Source organism: Strix uralensis, chromosome 3 (genome assembly GCF_047716275.1).
Source record: "Strix uralensis isolate ZFMK-TIS-50842 chromosome 3, bStrUra1, whole genome shotgun sequence".
Lineage (NCBI taxonomy): Eukaryota > Metazoa > Chordata > Aves > Strigiformes > Strigidae > Strix > Strix uralensis.
In genome coordinates, this window is record NC_133974.1 from 75,716,061 (window position 1) to 75,729,133 (window position 13,073).

At 35.4% G+C, this 13,073-nt stretch overlaps 1 protein-coding gene across 6 annotated transcripts in view; it reads right to left on the reverse strand.

Annotated features, from left to right (window-relative positions):
• Window positions 1–13,073, reverse strand: part of UTRN (utrophin) — a 387,351-nt gene that overhangs the window by 97,812 nt on the left and 276,466 nt on the right. For all 6 annotated transcript variants that reach the window (XM_074862944.1, XM_074862945.1, XM_074862943.1 and 3 more), the window contains one exon: window positions 2,739–2,868. In XM_074862944.1, the coding sequence (XP_074719045.1) occupies window positions 2,739–2,868 (130 nt within the window). The remainder of the gene's footprint in view (window positions 1–2,738; window positions 2,869–13,073) is intronic.

A 13,073-nucleotide genomic window follows, 5' to 3' on the forward strand; every position in this document is an offset into this window, starting at 1 on the left:
AGAGAATACCAGTGATCAAGAGTCTGACAGAAAAATAAAAAAATAAACATTGTAAAAGCAAACATATGCCCACATACACAGCCTTCACTGAAAATGGTTAATCAGAAGAAAAATTGTGTGTGTCTGGATGTCTTCAAATCCAGAGATGCAGCTTTCAGGAGATTGGTGGCATTACTTGTCAGAAAAAATTTACTAGATTCAGTCCTGGGTGAAGTTTAACAGCTTATGATATATAAGAGATCAGAGCAGATGATTCAAAGACGCCTTTTGACCTGAAAGTCTATTAATCTACAGAATGTGCAACACAGTGCTTTATGGGGTGCAGGTGCCCACTGCTGGCAACGGGGGCTGCACGGGGGCCTCTGTGAGGAAAGGCCAGAGCTGACCCATGCCAGGGACGAGCCAACCCACCACAGGGCACAGCTGAGGCCCTCAGCCACGCTGGTGGCACCTCAGGGAAAGCGTATTTAAGAAACAGCAGAAAACACCAGAGAGGGAGGAGGAGGGAACAAAAAAGGATAAACAGCAGATGGAACACCAAGGTCAGAGGAGAAGGAGCAGCTCCATGGCAGGGGAGATATTCCCTATGGAGAGTCCACACTGGGGCAGAAGGAAGATGTGAGAAGAAAGGAGCAGCAGAGAGAAGCTGCTAAGCTGACTGTGGACCCACCACCTTCCCACCCTCTCACACCACTCATTGCCCTGTTGGAGAGGCTGAGCATTACTTGCAGTCATAACAAGGGGGGAAGGAGACAGAAATGAAAGAATCAAGTTGAGCTGAGGAAATGGGGGAGGAAAGATGTGGTTTTAAGGTTTGCCTTTTTGTTTCCCACTACCAAGTCAGTAAATATATTTATTTTAAATGGCAATAAATAGTTTAGTTTCCCCAAGTTAAATCTGGCCCATAACAGTGGTTTGTAAGTGATCTGTCTGTGTCCCCATCTTGACCCATGAGCTTTCTCACTCTTGTTCTTCCTATCTTCTGCCTCCATCCCACTGAGGTGGAGGAAGTGAGTGAGTGGATGGGTGGGAGTTTGGCTGGTAGCCAAGACTAACCCACCACATGCTCAGAAAACAGAAAGTGTATGGAACTACTGAGTGTGAAGAAGAAAGAGGAAAATAAGTTCAATGCACATCTATGAAGCTTCCCAGTCTGACCATATTTGATTGGTTTTCAGATATGATGACTAGACAAAGAGACACTCATACATCACTTGCAGACCATTTGCCTGGCCATTATTGTTATGTAGTTTACCATGGTCATCAAATTCCCTGCTATTCTGTTATCGCTGCCATTGTATAGCACAATATAATAATTATTATTACTATTATTATTAATAATAGATTGCATAACAAGAATTTATGATGCAGCTCATCACCTGAAGTTTGCTCTTGCACTTTCAGTCAACACTGACTAGATCATGGATATTAACCCCTGCTAGCAAATTAACATTTTACACCAGTAACATTTTATGCATTGGCATCATTTGTGCTGGGTGGTTCTATGGCTTTTGAGAGGAGAAACTGTGACTTCAAACTTTTGTGTGAAAGAATGAGCAAATATAAAGCAAGCGTTCCTTATTTTTCAACCACAAGGTTGCTTGTGATTTAGACCAACTTAAACATTAGAGATGCAATATATCAAAAAAGTTTGTGAGTAAAGACAGACAGAATGTTTTCAGGAGTCTGGAGTTCAAAAGGAAGTAGTAAGATACATTATAGCAGTGAAGGTACCAGAACTAATCATAGGAAAAAATGGTTCATTGGCTTTAACTACCAGCTATTCAAACTTTATCACAAAGTCAAATTAGGGAATATGAAAATGCATAAAGATTTGCATGAAAATAACACAAAGTATGGATGCAGGAAAGATTAGTTGTTTCCACTAAATAAACTTTAAAAGTTTGCTATGGAGATGTATAGGAAGACATATGGGAAGAAAAAACTAACTCCTCATACAAGCAGCTATACTGTAATTTTGTAAATTATACAGAACAGTAAATTATTCACATCTTACACCAACTGATATTTCTGTAAAAGTACATTACTACCTTCTACAAGAACAATTCATATGTAATTAAGATTTTATAATGCTGTACCTTATACCAGAAACATGATTCTAGGACTTAACTGCACAGATATTTGGTATATTTTTCTATTTTTCAGTTATGGAGGGTAGGCTGGAGGAAAATTATTACCTCCTTGTTAGTCTCTGATATAGACAAATATCTCAACAAACACTATGCAAATACTGCTTCTAGGATAGCTGTGGTTTATTCCTTAGTAATAAAATTCATCTAACGTTCAAATCTTTAAGATTCTGTAACGACTGCCTTCCTAAAGCTGATTCCTTTTACTTCTAATGAGATACATCACTGAATAAATTTATTTCTATTTGTGGAGTAAAACTTTCCAATAATGACATATATACATTTGAATGTGCATTTAAGGTGCATATGTTATTGTGTTAAGAAAAAAGAAAAGAACAGAACTGATGACTTGGGTGTTTTGAATCAAAAACTGGAAAAAGAAATAGAGATTTTTCTATTTCTTCCATTAAAATGTGAGTAATTACAAAGCAGAGTAGTAATACTTTGAGGCTAAATCATTGAAATAAAAGCAAGCAGGATGTGGTCTGGAAAACTCTGAAGTCTAACCAAGTAATTGGGATATAAAGTATGTACATCTAAGTCCTTTTTCTTTCCTTTGACCATTCCTGGAAGAGAGTATTTTCTGACCTGTTTTTGAATGCAAGCTCCTTCTTGGTTCCTCAGGCCCCTCAATTGGTTGGTCAGCCAGGAAAACTCGTGCCTGATCCACAGCGTTGAGAATTGTTTGCTCTTTATCCTTCAGTTCACGCCTCAGTGCCTTTTGGGAAGGGAAAGAAGAATGCCATTTGTAACATGAACAACAGATAGTATACCATTTTCTCTGTTTTCACTTCTCTGACCAAACCTGCCTAGTGACTAATAGCCAACATGACATTCAGACTACAAGATAAAATGTAAATTTTACAAACCAGAAACAACAAGAAATCAATTAAGGCTAGTAGGGTAATTTTATAGAATGGACTTGAAGAATTGAACACAAGAAAGATGATAATGGTAGGTTAACTCACCTAAGAAATTGTATGTACTACATTCAAATTCTAAAAAAAAGTAAAATGAAAGGATTTATTGCTATTAATAGCATTGCTAATATATAGTAGATTACTACAACAGACTATTTCTTCTTTTTTTAGTAGCTGGAATAACAGAAAAATTGCGTCTACTGAAACTTCAGAAGATAATTTTACACTGCTAAAAAGAATTCCAGGAGTACTTTACATTCCTTAGAAAATGCTACTTCTTATTGTGTCTCCTATTTATTAATATTTTAAAAACTTAAAACTTCTGGTTACATATAAATACATATAAATCTGTCCCACCTAGAAGGAGGCTGCTTTGCATGCTTTATTTCTATTACTTTCTAACAATAGAAACACAAAAGAAGATACTTGAAACATTATTAAAATGCTACACTTAATTTTTCCAATGCATTTTTTAGCTCTAATTACAAAATCAAGGCTTATTTTGCTGACACAATCTGCTCAGGCCCCATGTCAGCTCAAGAAAAGCAGTTAGTCAGTGTTCACAACATTATATAACAAAATGAGTGCTTTCCTCTACAGAAAACTGTGAAAAACAGTTACCATGAAAGCCTCACCAATGCTACCTTATCCTTCTCATCAGTAAATCTCTTGATGCCACAAACAAAAAACACCTACCTCTTGACTTCAGCTTAGCAGGAGGCAAGATGTTATTTTTTCCCCCCTTCTCTCCCACTTTATTCCTTTATCCTCCTCATCTTCCTAAATCTTTCCATTTCTTCTCATTCTACTTCTGCTCCAAATTAAATTAAAAAACCAAAGCCCAACAAAAACTAATCACTGAATATACACTAATCTCCATTACACTTAGGAACTTGCATCATACAGTCCCACCTTCAGTAACTTCAGTTAAGTACTGTCCTTATACAAAAACCTCTTCAGAACAGTGTTATCTCTACATGCTTCTGTATAGCAGCGATAACAATAAGAAGACTAAGCCTTATTCTTTGTAGGATTCAGTATATACTATGTTTAACAAGAAACAAAAATGTTACTTTAAAAACCAAGCCCTACTTTGTAAAAAAAAAAAGAAAAATTTTTTTTTTTTTTTTTACAGAAACTGAAGTATTGTAAAAGCAACATTCCTGAAGAATGCCTTCAAATCAGGACAGTATGTATCAATATTCTTATTTCACAAAATACACATTAGAATAAGACTCTTCAAAATCATCCATATTTTACAAATCATGAAAACATTCTCTATGCAGGGATTTGTTTCAGGAAAGAAGGAAGACGGGAAGCCATTATCAGTACTGTGCAATTAAGGGTCAAAAAGTGCCTATTTAAAAAGCTTTTGGTTAGTAGAATCTGTCTGGATGCATCATGAAAATAATTTCAAAGATTTTGTCAAAAGTAGAGGATTGATTACTGTACTTCAGTGTGAAGTTGAAATCTTTCTAGAATTACTTCTTTTTTCCCTCCATGCAATTTCCCAAATATTTCCAAAGCATACAAGAAAAAGGCGGCTATGGCAGATTTTGAGCCTACTAAGAAATTTCAGCAGTTAGAAATAATCTAGAGGTGGATCTCTTTTGCCCTGTCTCTCCTGTTTATCTTCATAGTGTAGTCATCAACTTCTCTTGATTATCCTCAATAAAACTTCAATCAAGTTTGACCTAAAAGACCTCTGTCCCCCTCCACCATCCCTGCCACTGAAGCTGTTAAAATTGAGGTTGACAACACAAAGATTTTGAGACTTTGGCCCATATAGCTCATCAACTCCAAGCCATCCATGACACTCCTTATTAATACATCTTGACAAAGAAATATTTTAGCATGAAAGAAACCTTGCACGTGAAATAATAATATTGAAATCATTTGGTAGTAAAGAGTATCTTGAGCACACCACAGACTTCCTACATTATGGTTTATATATTTTTTCTTATGTCACAGATGCAAAAATAATTTTTGGAACAGCCGCTCAGACTTGCATAACTTTATTCCTTGTTTCTTAGCAATATTAGATATATTTCCCTGTCTCTCTCTTTCTGTCAGTAAACAGGAACAGCAATGAGAGTACATGCCGCAAGAATAACCAAGTATATCAATAATACTCTCTTGTCCTTCCAGGCAAACCTCTCTGAAACAGAACAAAAAGAAAGCCACTTACAAATCTAATCTTGAGCTCAAATATCATCTGTCTTGAGTGGACTGAAGAAAGATTTCATTGGAAAAATCACATCTACAAGTACACTACAGAGGAAAAGTAAGTCATAAAAGTCCAGCAAGGAACATAAAAGCTGTAATACCAAATTTGATTATTGTATTAAAGGTTTTGATATAATAAGAAGTACAATCATGTATTTTGATGTTTTATTTAAGTTTTGCAAAAGGTACCTCCCCAATGGCTACTCAGAATGGACGCACCTCTTTCAGTAAAGAAGTATATTACTGTGTCACTTCATTCCCCCTTGTTTGTCATTAAGGATTAAAACCATTCATACAGCTTTGAGCATAGCACAGGGGTTGATAGAGGGAGAATTCTTTCCCTGTAGTTATCTGTACTTTTCAGGTAGAAAATTAATACCAGAGATTTGGTATAGATTAAATAAATAATAAGTGAAGGTATGCAAAAGACTTCAGAACTTGTCACTGAAACTGTCCACTAAGAAGGTAAACACATGGATGCAAGTATTTTCTGAGTCCTATTGAGTATGCAGATGTGAACACAAAATGAAAATGTGAATGCTGAGCACAGATAGCACAATTATTTTTTTCTACATGATGCTCCTTTATATTTATAGAAGTACAATGATATTTTTAAACTATATTGGTCATACATAAAGAGGCTGTATGCAACTTTGGCAGTAATTCATACCACCATAATACATACTACAATTCTAAATTGTACAATTACTGTATACTTTAGGTAATGGTTTAAAATGCAAGCTTAACTTCCCTCAGTAATCCGACAGGGGACAGACAACCAAATCCGACGTTTACACTTCCAACAGTTTTATTGCATTTGCAAATTCATTCTTGTTTCCTACATAAACTAGGACATTTTAAAGATTCCTGGAGAAACCAATACCAGTTTTAGGCATCCTTGATACTTATAAAAGAAGGGAAAAAAAACCCTGGAAACTAAAATCTGGTGTGCTGATGCAGTGTCAACACAAAGAGTTTTCAGAACTGACATTAAATCATACTAGGCAAGAATGATTTAAAAAGTCCTCCTTTGAGACCTGAAAGAATTCTTCCACTGGTAGATGGACAGGGGCTCACGGAACTACACTACTGCAACGTTTTATGCAGCATCACAGAAAGCAAAAACTATGAACAGCACTGCAGCATTCATTTTGCAGGTATGAGGGACATCCTTCAAGTTACTTGACTATGGCAGGACCCAGAACCCCATTAATACAATCCTTCTCTCAGGGAAGAGAACAAAGAAGCGTTAACTCCCCGATTTACAACCATTAGCCAATGATTTACTCTCCATTTAGATTTGTTCCTCTTTCAGTAACTGTGAAACATGTTTTTCTCATTATAACTTTGGAAATTATATATCACTTATTCTGTTATACCAAGATAATTTAACCTGTTTGCCCTCTCTTCATTAAAGATGCTTATGATTTCTAATAAAAAACCCTAACTTCTTACAAGCTAACATTTTTTAACTTACTGTCTGAATTTATAGAAAAGGAATTTGCCTAAACCAAGGCCTTCTAATGTTTCTGTTGGAAATGCTTTGTAGCTGAAGCCTTTTCCACTCTTGCAAAATTAGAAAACTAGAAAAACTTTTGATATTCATTAATTTTTACACTGTTTTGTGTATCCTATAAGCACCTACTCCCTTCAACTGCACCTTAAAATTATTTTTTGAGTATAGTAAGTGTGCTTCCAAAATTATGCACTGTTGATTTACAGTCTCTTTTTTTCCTCTTTTGAATTGTACAGGCTTGTATAGAATAATTTAAGGAGCAGATTGGCTTAATAGTTCCAACTGATGAAGGCAAAGATAATTTCAAAGAAAACACATGGGATGTTTCTTAAAAACAGAATGTATTTAAATCAGGTCTCATTATGCACTCTTTCAAGGAAGTAAAGATGCACGTTATTGTAACTCATATCAGTTTATCACGTTGTAGCTTTATATGCCAATCAGCAGCTCCTATAGCATTTAATTACTTAGCCATTATTTGGCACTGGTGCTTGAAAAACTCCTGTTACTTTTATACACTAAAATGAAATTGAAAAAATCCTCTGTGACATATAATAGGATGAGGAGAATAACTAGGATGATTGAGAAAACTTGAAGAATAGAAAGAGGCATTGTTTATAAAGATCACACAGAGCTCAAGGTTGTGACCAAGTCTCTGCCAACTGTCTGCATCATTAAAGAATCAACTAGAAAGAAAATAAGCACAGCATGTTTAAAAGCAGCTCCTTCACGACAGACACTACTTAATATAACATGTATACATAAAATTTCGAAAGTATTTTGGTCTCTGGACATATCTCTATGTGAAAGTCAGTTTTATCTATCCCAGCTGATATAGAATACATTCAAGTAAGGAGCAATATTTAATTTGAGATGGTGCATCTCACCATGCATTTACCTTTTATTACCTCATACTTAATCTATGTGGCAAGAGAAATAATGAAAGAGAAAAATGGCACCTAACATACAACCATTAACACCTGGAGATATAGACACACGCACTGCACATGGGACTTCAAATATAAGAGCATAGATGCAGGCAAAAGAGAGAGTTGGACTACGCATATCAGCGATCTTTAACCCGAGGCCAACAAATATTAGCTTACTTAAGACTGTCCCTTTGATTTATCAAAAAAGAAATAGGGGTATTTCTTCAGTGATACTAGTTGTCCCTTGATAATTTCCTTTCCCACTCTGGTCTACGGATGAGTGCACAGGCTCATGGCTATTCACCAAAAATATCACCCACCTCTGTATATGCATTAATAGATATGCATTACATGAAATAAGTATCTATAACTAATTCTCAAAGTGCTTCACAGTAGTACATCCAAAGAGATAAAGGATGGAAAGCTTTATCATCTACCGTTCAGACTTACAGAAACAAAATATAAAGCTGTTACTAACATTTTAAAAACTAATAAACTGACAATCTCAAACTGCATCTATGTATTTACGTGGTGACATAATTAAGAAATTAAGAAAGGGCAACTGACTGCCTTCTGAAATTGTTAGAGGATTTCAAAAATGGTAAGGCTATTTATTTTCTTCATTTTCTCCTAACAACATTTTGAAGTCAGAAAAAGACGTTTTGAACACTGTTTGCAAAGTTTTCACTTACAATAACCTTGCAGAGACTTTGAAAGGACTCTTTAGTGCACTAGAAAAGTATCCAATACTACATCGTAACGGCAAAGGTAAACTTAATTTTCATACAGATTGCATCAAAAAAAGACATTAAAAAGCTATTCTTGAATTAAACAGTGAAAGGCTACACTTCTTAAAAATTAAAATAATTATTTTTCACACAGTTAATGATTTGCCAAGAAAGAACCTCTCTAGTCTTTTCTGAAGGAAGAACTGCTCAAAGTCCTGCATTCCCTAGAGATGCTACAGAATCAAAATCCAACTAGGGATGAAGGGAGACACTACATAATTGAGCAAAGGTTACAAAAAATGAGGCATAATGATGTTCATTAATATGTCTTCCAGCACCAATAATCTTATGTAACTGGATTTCATATTTCCTAGCCCACTGAAATGAGATGTTGTGTTTCTAGGTCAACGATAACCAAGCCTTGGTTACCCTGAGAAGTTTTAAAGGCTTGACAGAGTATAGTCTTAGGCACTAGAAAGTATGAAATGCTTGCAGCTATTTTTTTTTTTTTTTTAATATGATTTGGAACTAACTATATCGGAAAAATACCGCACACTGTGCATCCCTGAGCTGTTGCCAAAGACATGATCTTCAAAACAGTTTTTCCAAAAATATATGATTATTGTTCTTTACAAAAAAGTAATCTGAAAAGAGCAAGATCTCAGTGTGTTAACACAAATTCCCCACTGAATGAACTACTGAAATCCTCAGAATTACAGCCATTCTGGATTTATCCAAAAAGGTTACTGGAACCCTGTTATGATGGGTTTACTACACACTTAGCACATGTCCACTGAACTTGCTTTGTTGGGCCTTTTTCCCTTCTTAAAGAAAGCCATTTTTTAAATATTCAACTCTTAATTTGCATTTTGTTGCACAATATTGACCAGGACTGTTAAAGGGACAGCAATACGGGGTTTTTTGTTTTGGTTTTGTGTGCTCTAGTTTTTTAATGGAAAAAAAATAATAAAAGTATCATATAAACAAAATAGAACAAAATCTGCTAGAATACAATGCTGCTTTTGCTCATCCAGCCAGTTTCTAAGCTAACTGAGCATATTTTGGTCTAAAGCCATTATAATATGACAACTAAAAAAGGGCATGAGAATCATTAAATTTGATGGCTTGAATAAAACTACACAAAAGAAGTAGATTAAAACAGGCCTGTTTTCAGTTGGTATGTACAGAAAAAAAGTAATGTTTTTAATGGTCCCTTTAGAAAAAAATGTCTTTTTAACATACATAATCAGGATTTAATATAAGAATTCATACAGGTTGCACCCCACAGACAACAAAAATGCCCAAGTCAGAGTGTGGAGTCTGACAGAGAGACAGAAAGGGGAGCTCCTGAAGCTTCCCACTCTTCAGGTGATGGAAAAAAATATTTACTTTTACACAACAGCAGTAATCTGTGCAACCAATTTTCAAATGCCAAACTACTTGTAAATACACATTCAGTTTTACATCAAAGGACTACAACATGCTTTTGGTGAAGGAAAATTAATCCCACCAACCTTTGCTATGGAAGCATGACAACCATCTTGTATCAACAACCTTGAAAGACTAGACTCTTTTTTTTTTTTCTTGAAAAAAACCTACTCTGAGGAAAGTCTTGACTAGGTTTGCAGGGCAGAAAGAGAAATGAACTTGCAACTTCTGGTCTGGATTTTTCCTGGAGAGGATGATTACACAGTTCATACTGAAAGGATTAACCAGCAAGTTGTGATGTTAACACAATGCTTGTATTTAACAATTACAGATGATCAAACCCTCCATTTTAGATCAGAACTAAATAACAGCACTTCAAAAGTGAAATACCCTTCAACACTAGGCCAAGGTTCAAAACAAAATGGAGAAGAAAATGCCATTTACATATCATCTATACAGTCCACAAAAATATTTTCAGGGTTTTATTTATAAGATACAAGCACACATACATAAAGCTGTAAAATAGTTCATTGTGCCCCAATGAATTATAAAACAGTAAATATGCACAGTGAAATCACTTCAGTCCTACAGTTACCACTTTGCAAACACATTTGAGGCTAGAAAGGCAGCAAGTGCTCTGCATAGATCAGGTTATGTAGTACTGATGTGCTCCTTACTCCAGGAAAGACACACCTAAGCACCAACCCATATATAATGAAAACTGAAGAGCAATTTGAAAATTCCCATCCTATTCCTGACTCTATTACTGGTTTTAGAAATGCTGATGATGAGATCTTACAAAAACCCAACAACTTAAAAATGAACAGTTTAACAAATGTGTTTCCAGTCATTCCTTTCAGGCATTCAGGTATCACTTTGTCATCAACTAATATCAGCAGACTAGAAAGATGACAGGCGATGATGTTGCAATCACTTCACAATTATTTTGTAATTCATGTATTTTTATAGTTAGCTGAAAGAATAGAACCAGATATAGAGCAAAATCAATTTATACCACCTCTCCTGTCTCAATCACTTGATCAGGACATGGACTCTACTTTAATAAGGGCTTCTCCTTTACAAGTGACTAGATGGCAAAAGTGATTTAAAATTCTGACATGAGATACAAAGACTTTAAAAAGCTCAACCTTCTAATAGCTATTAGACCTTTAACAGTAGTGTGTTACATAGAAACTGCAGACTACACTTAAAAAACCCCTCAAAACACAAAACAAAGCCAATCAAATGGAAACAGTATATGCAGGAAACCCGAACAGTCTTCTCATTCCTCCATCTTCAAAGCAACCTCTTCTTTTTAGGAAAATATGTTGGCTTCCATTGCTACCACAATTTTTTTTTTTTTAATTATAAAAATACAAGAGTGGCAACCTTATACTATCTGTGAACTGCAGATAAAACTTCATTTTAATTAAAATGTTTTTTTAAAAAAAAAGGTTCACCAACCATGATGCTTTAGATAGATATGCCAAAAGAAATCATGAGAGACCTTTTGCCATTTTATTTGAAAATTAAGAAAAACACCTATCATTCCTTTCAGTACAAAGGATTTGTTTAATACTGAATATTGGCAGCATATACAAACTGAAGGCATCTTCCTGTATAGAAGAAAACAGAAGTGGTTTGATGATATCTGTGGAATTAGCATGAAAATGAATTGTCAGTATTTTTTAAGACAACCCTCCATTCTCTGAGTATATGGAATTAGAATAAACTCCACTACCTATGAAACTCTCGGAAAAACACATCATGGATTTTCATTAAGAACCCAGCTTCAAACTCTGGAAGACACCGTTTCTGAGGATTCTGTAATCCAACAGAAGTATCATGTGCATTCATGTACATCTCTGATCGATAGAAGGTGGGAGAAGTAATCCTCTCCACTTGCTCCATTTTTTTTTGCCTATTCCCCCAAACTCTGTTACTGGCTCCTGTCAGAAACAGGACAACAGCTTACATGAAACTTAGGGACAAACCAGAACTTTTATTCTAACATGTACAAGAACTGGTGTCCAGACAAAAGGGACTGACACTGAGAAATCAGCAAAGATGCAACACCATTTTAAACTGTCTGCCAAAAAAAGCCCAAACAACCCCATAGAAAAACATCACTGTACAATGCCAAATAAAGTATTACAGTAAGTCTATTTCAAAGGCATTGAGAGAGATTATACTCTCTAAATATCAACCTTCAAGACAAGGCAATATATCATCAAAATAAGGATCCTTCCATTTCAGATGAAACTTTTTAGAGCCATCTACAGAACAGAAGTTAATTTCTTCCACAGTCTTCATCAAAGTTTTACCTCCTTTGAAGAAGCAAAGGAAATTTGTGTCCTCAATGCTAACTTTAATCAGCTTCAAACTGTGAAACTGTGCAGTGTATAGCATATAACAGTATAGCTTTGGACAAGTTTTACTACTCAGTTACATAAACCCCAACAAATGAGGTTACGGTGGAAACACTGTCAGAGTGTCAAATTCACATCTCTTCTTTATGGGTAGCAACTGGTAGAACTTCTGCTTTTTATATCAGAAAATACTCACAGGGAAAGGTGGGGGAGGGATAAAGAACAAAAAAAAGCATTATTTTTTTTATGCATCCTAAACGCGCGATGCCTCCAGCCTGACACAAAACATACAAAACATCTGCTGCATATTAAATGGCTTATTACTTAATATAGCAAGAGCACTCAAATATTTTATTAGTACTATTAACCACATATAGCTGCAGTGTCTTGCACTATTTCCCCGCACCATGCAATAGTAACCATCTACCTCTTCAACATGAGAGAGAGAAATCCCTCTTTCTTTGCTTGCCAGCAACAGAGGCGCTTAGGTTTGTTTAGCCTGTGTTACTACTGAGCACTGATGAACTGTCAGCATTAACAGGTCATAAGATTCTTGCTTCAAAATGAGATAATAATGCCATTAACAAATCGGGCGTGGCATTATTGATGCTAAGAGTAGTTAAACTCACGTCGCCTTTTGCTCATTTTGGATGATTAAAATTTCCTCTGCATTTCTTCAAGCGAACATCAATGGGACAAGTCTAATATGTTTGGTCTTATACGCTACTTTGCTATTAAATGGTACCTACCATATTACTGCAGAGGTCTTGAGAAAGATTTTTAGTAATTGCAGTTCAAACTCCAGAC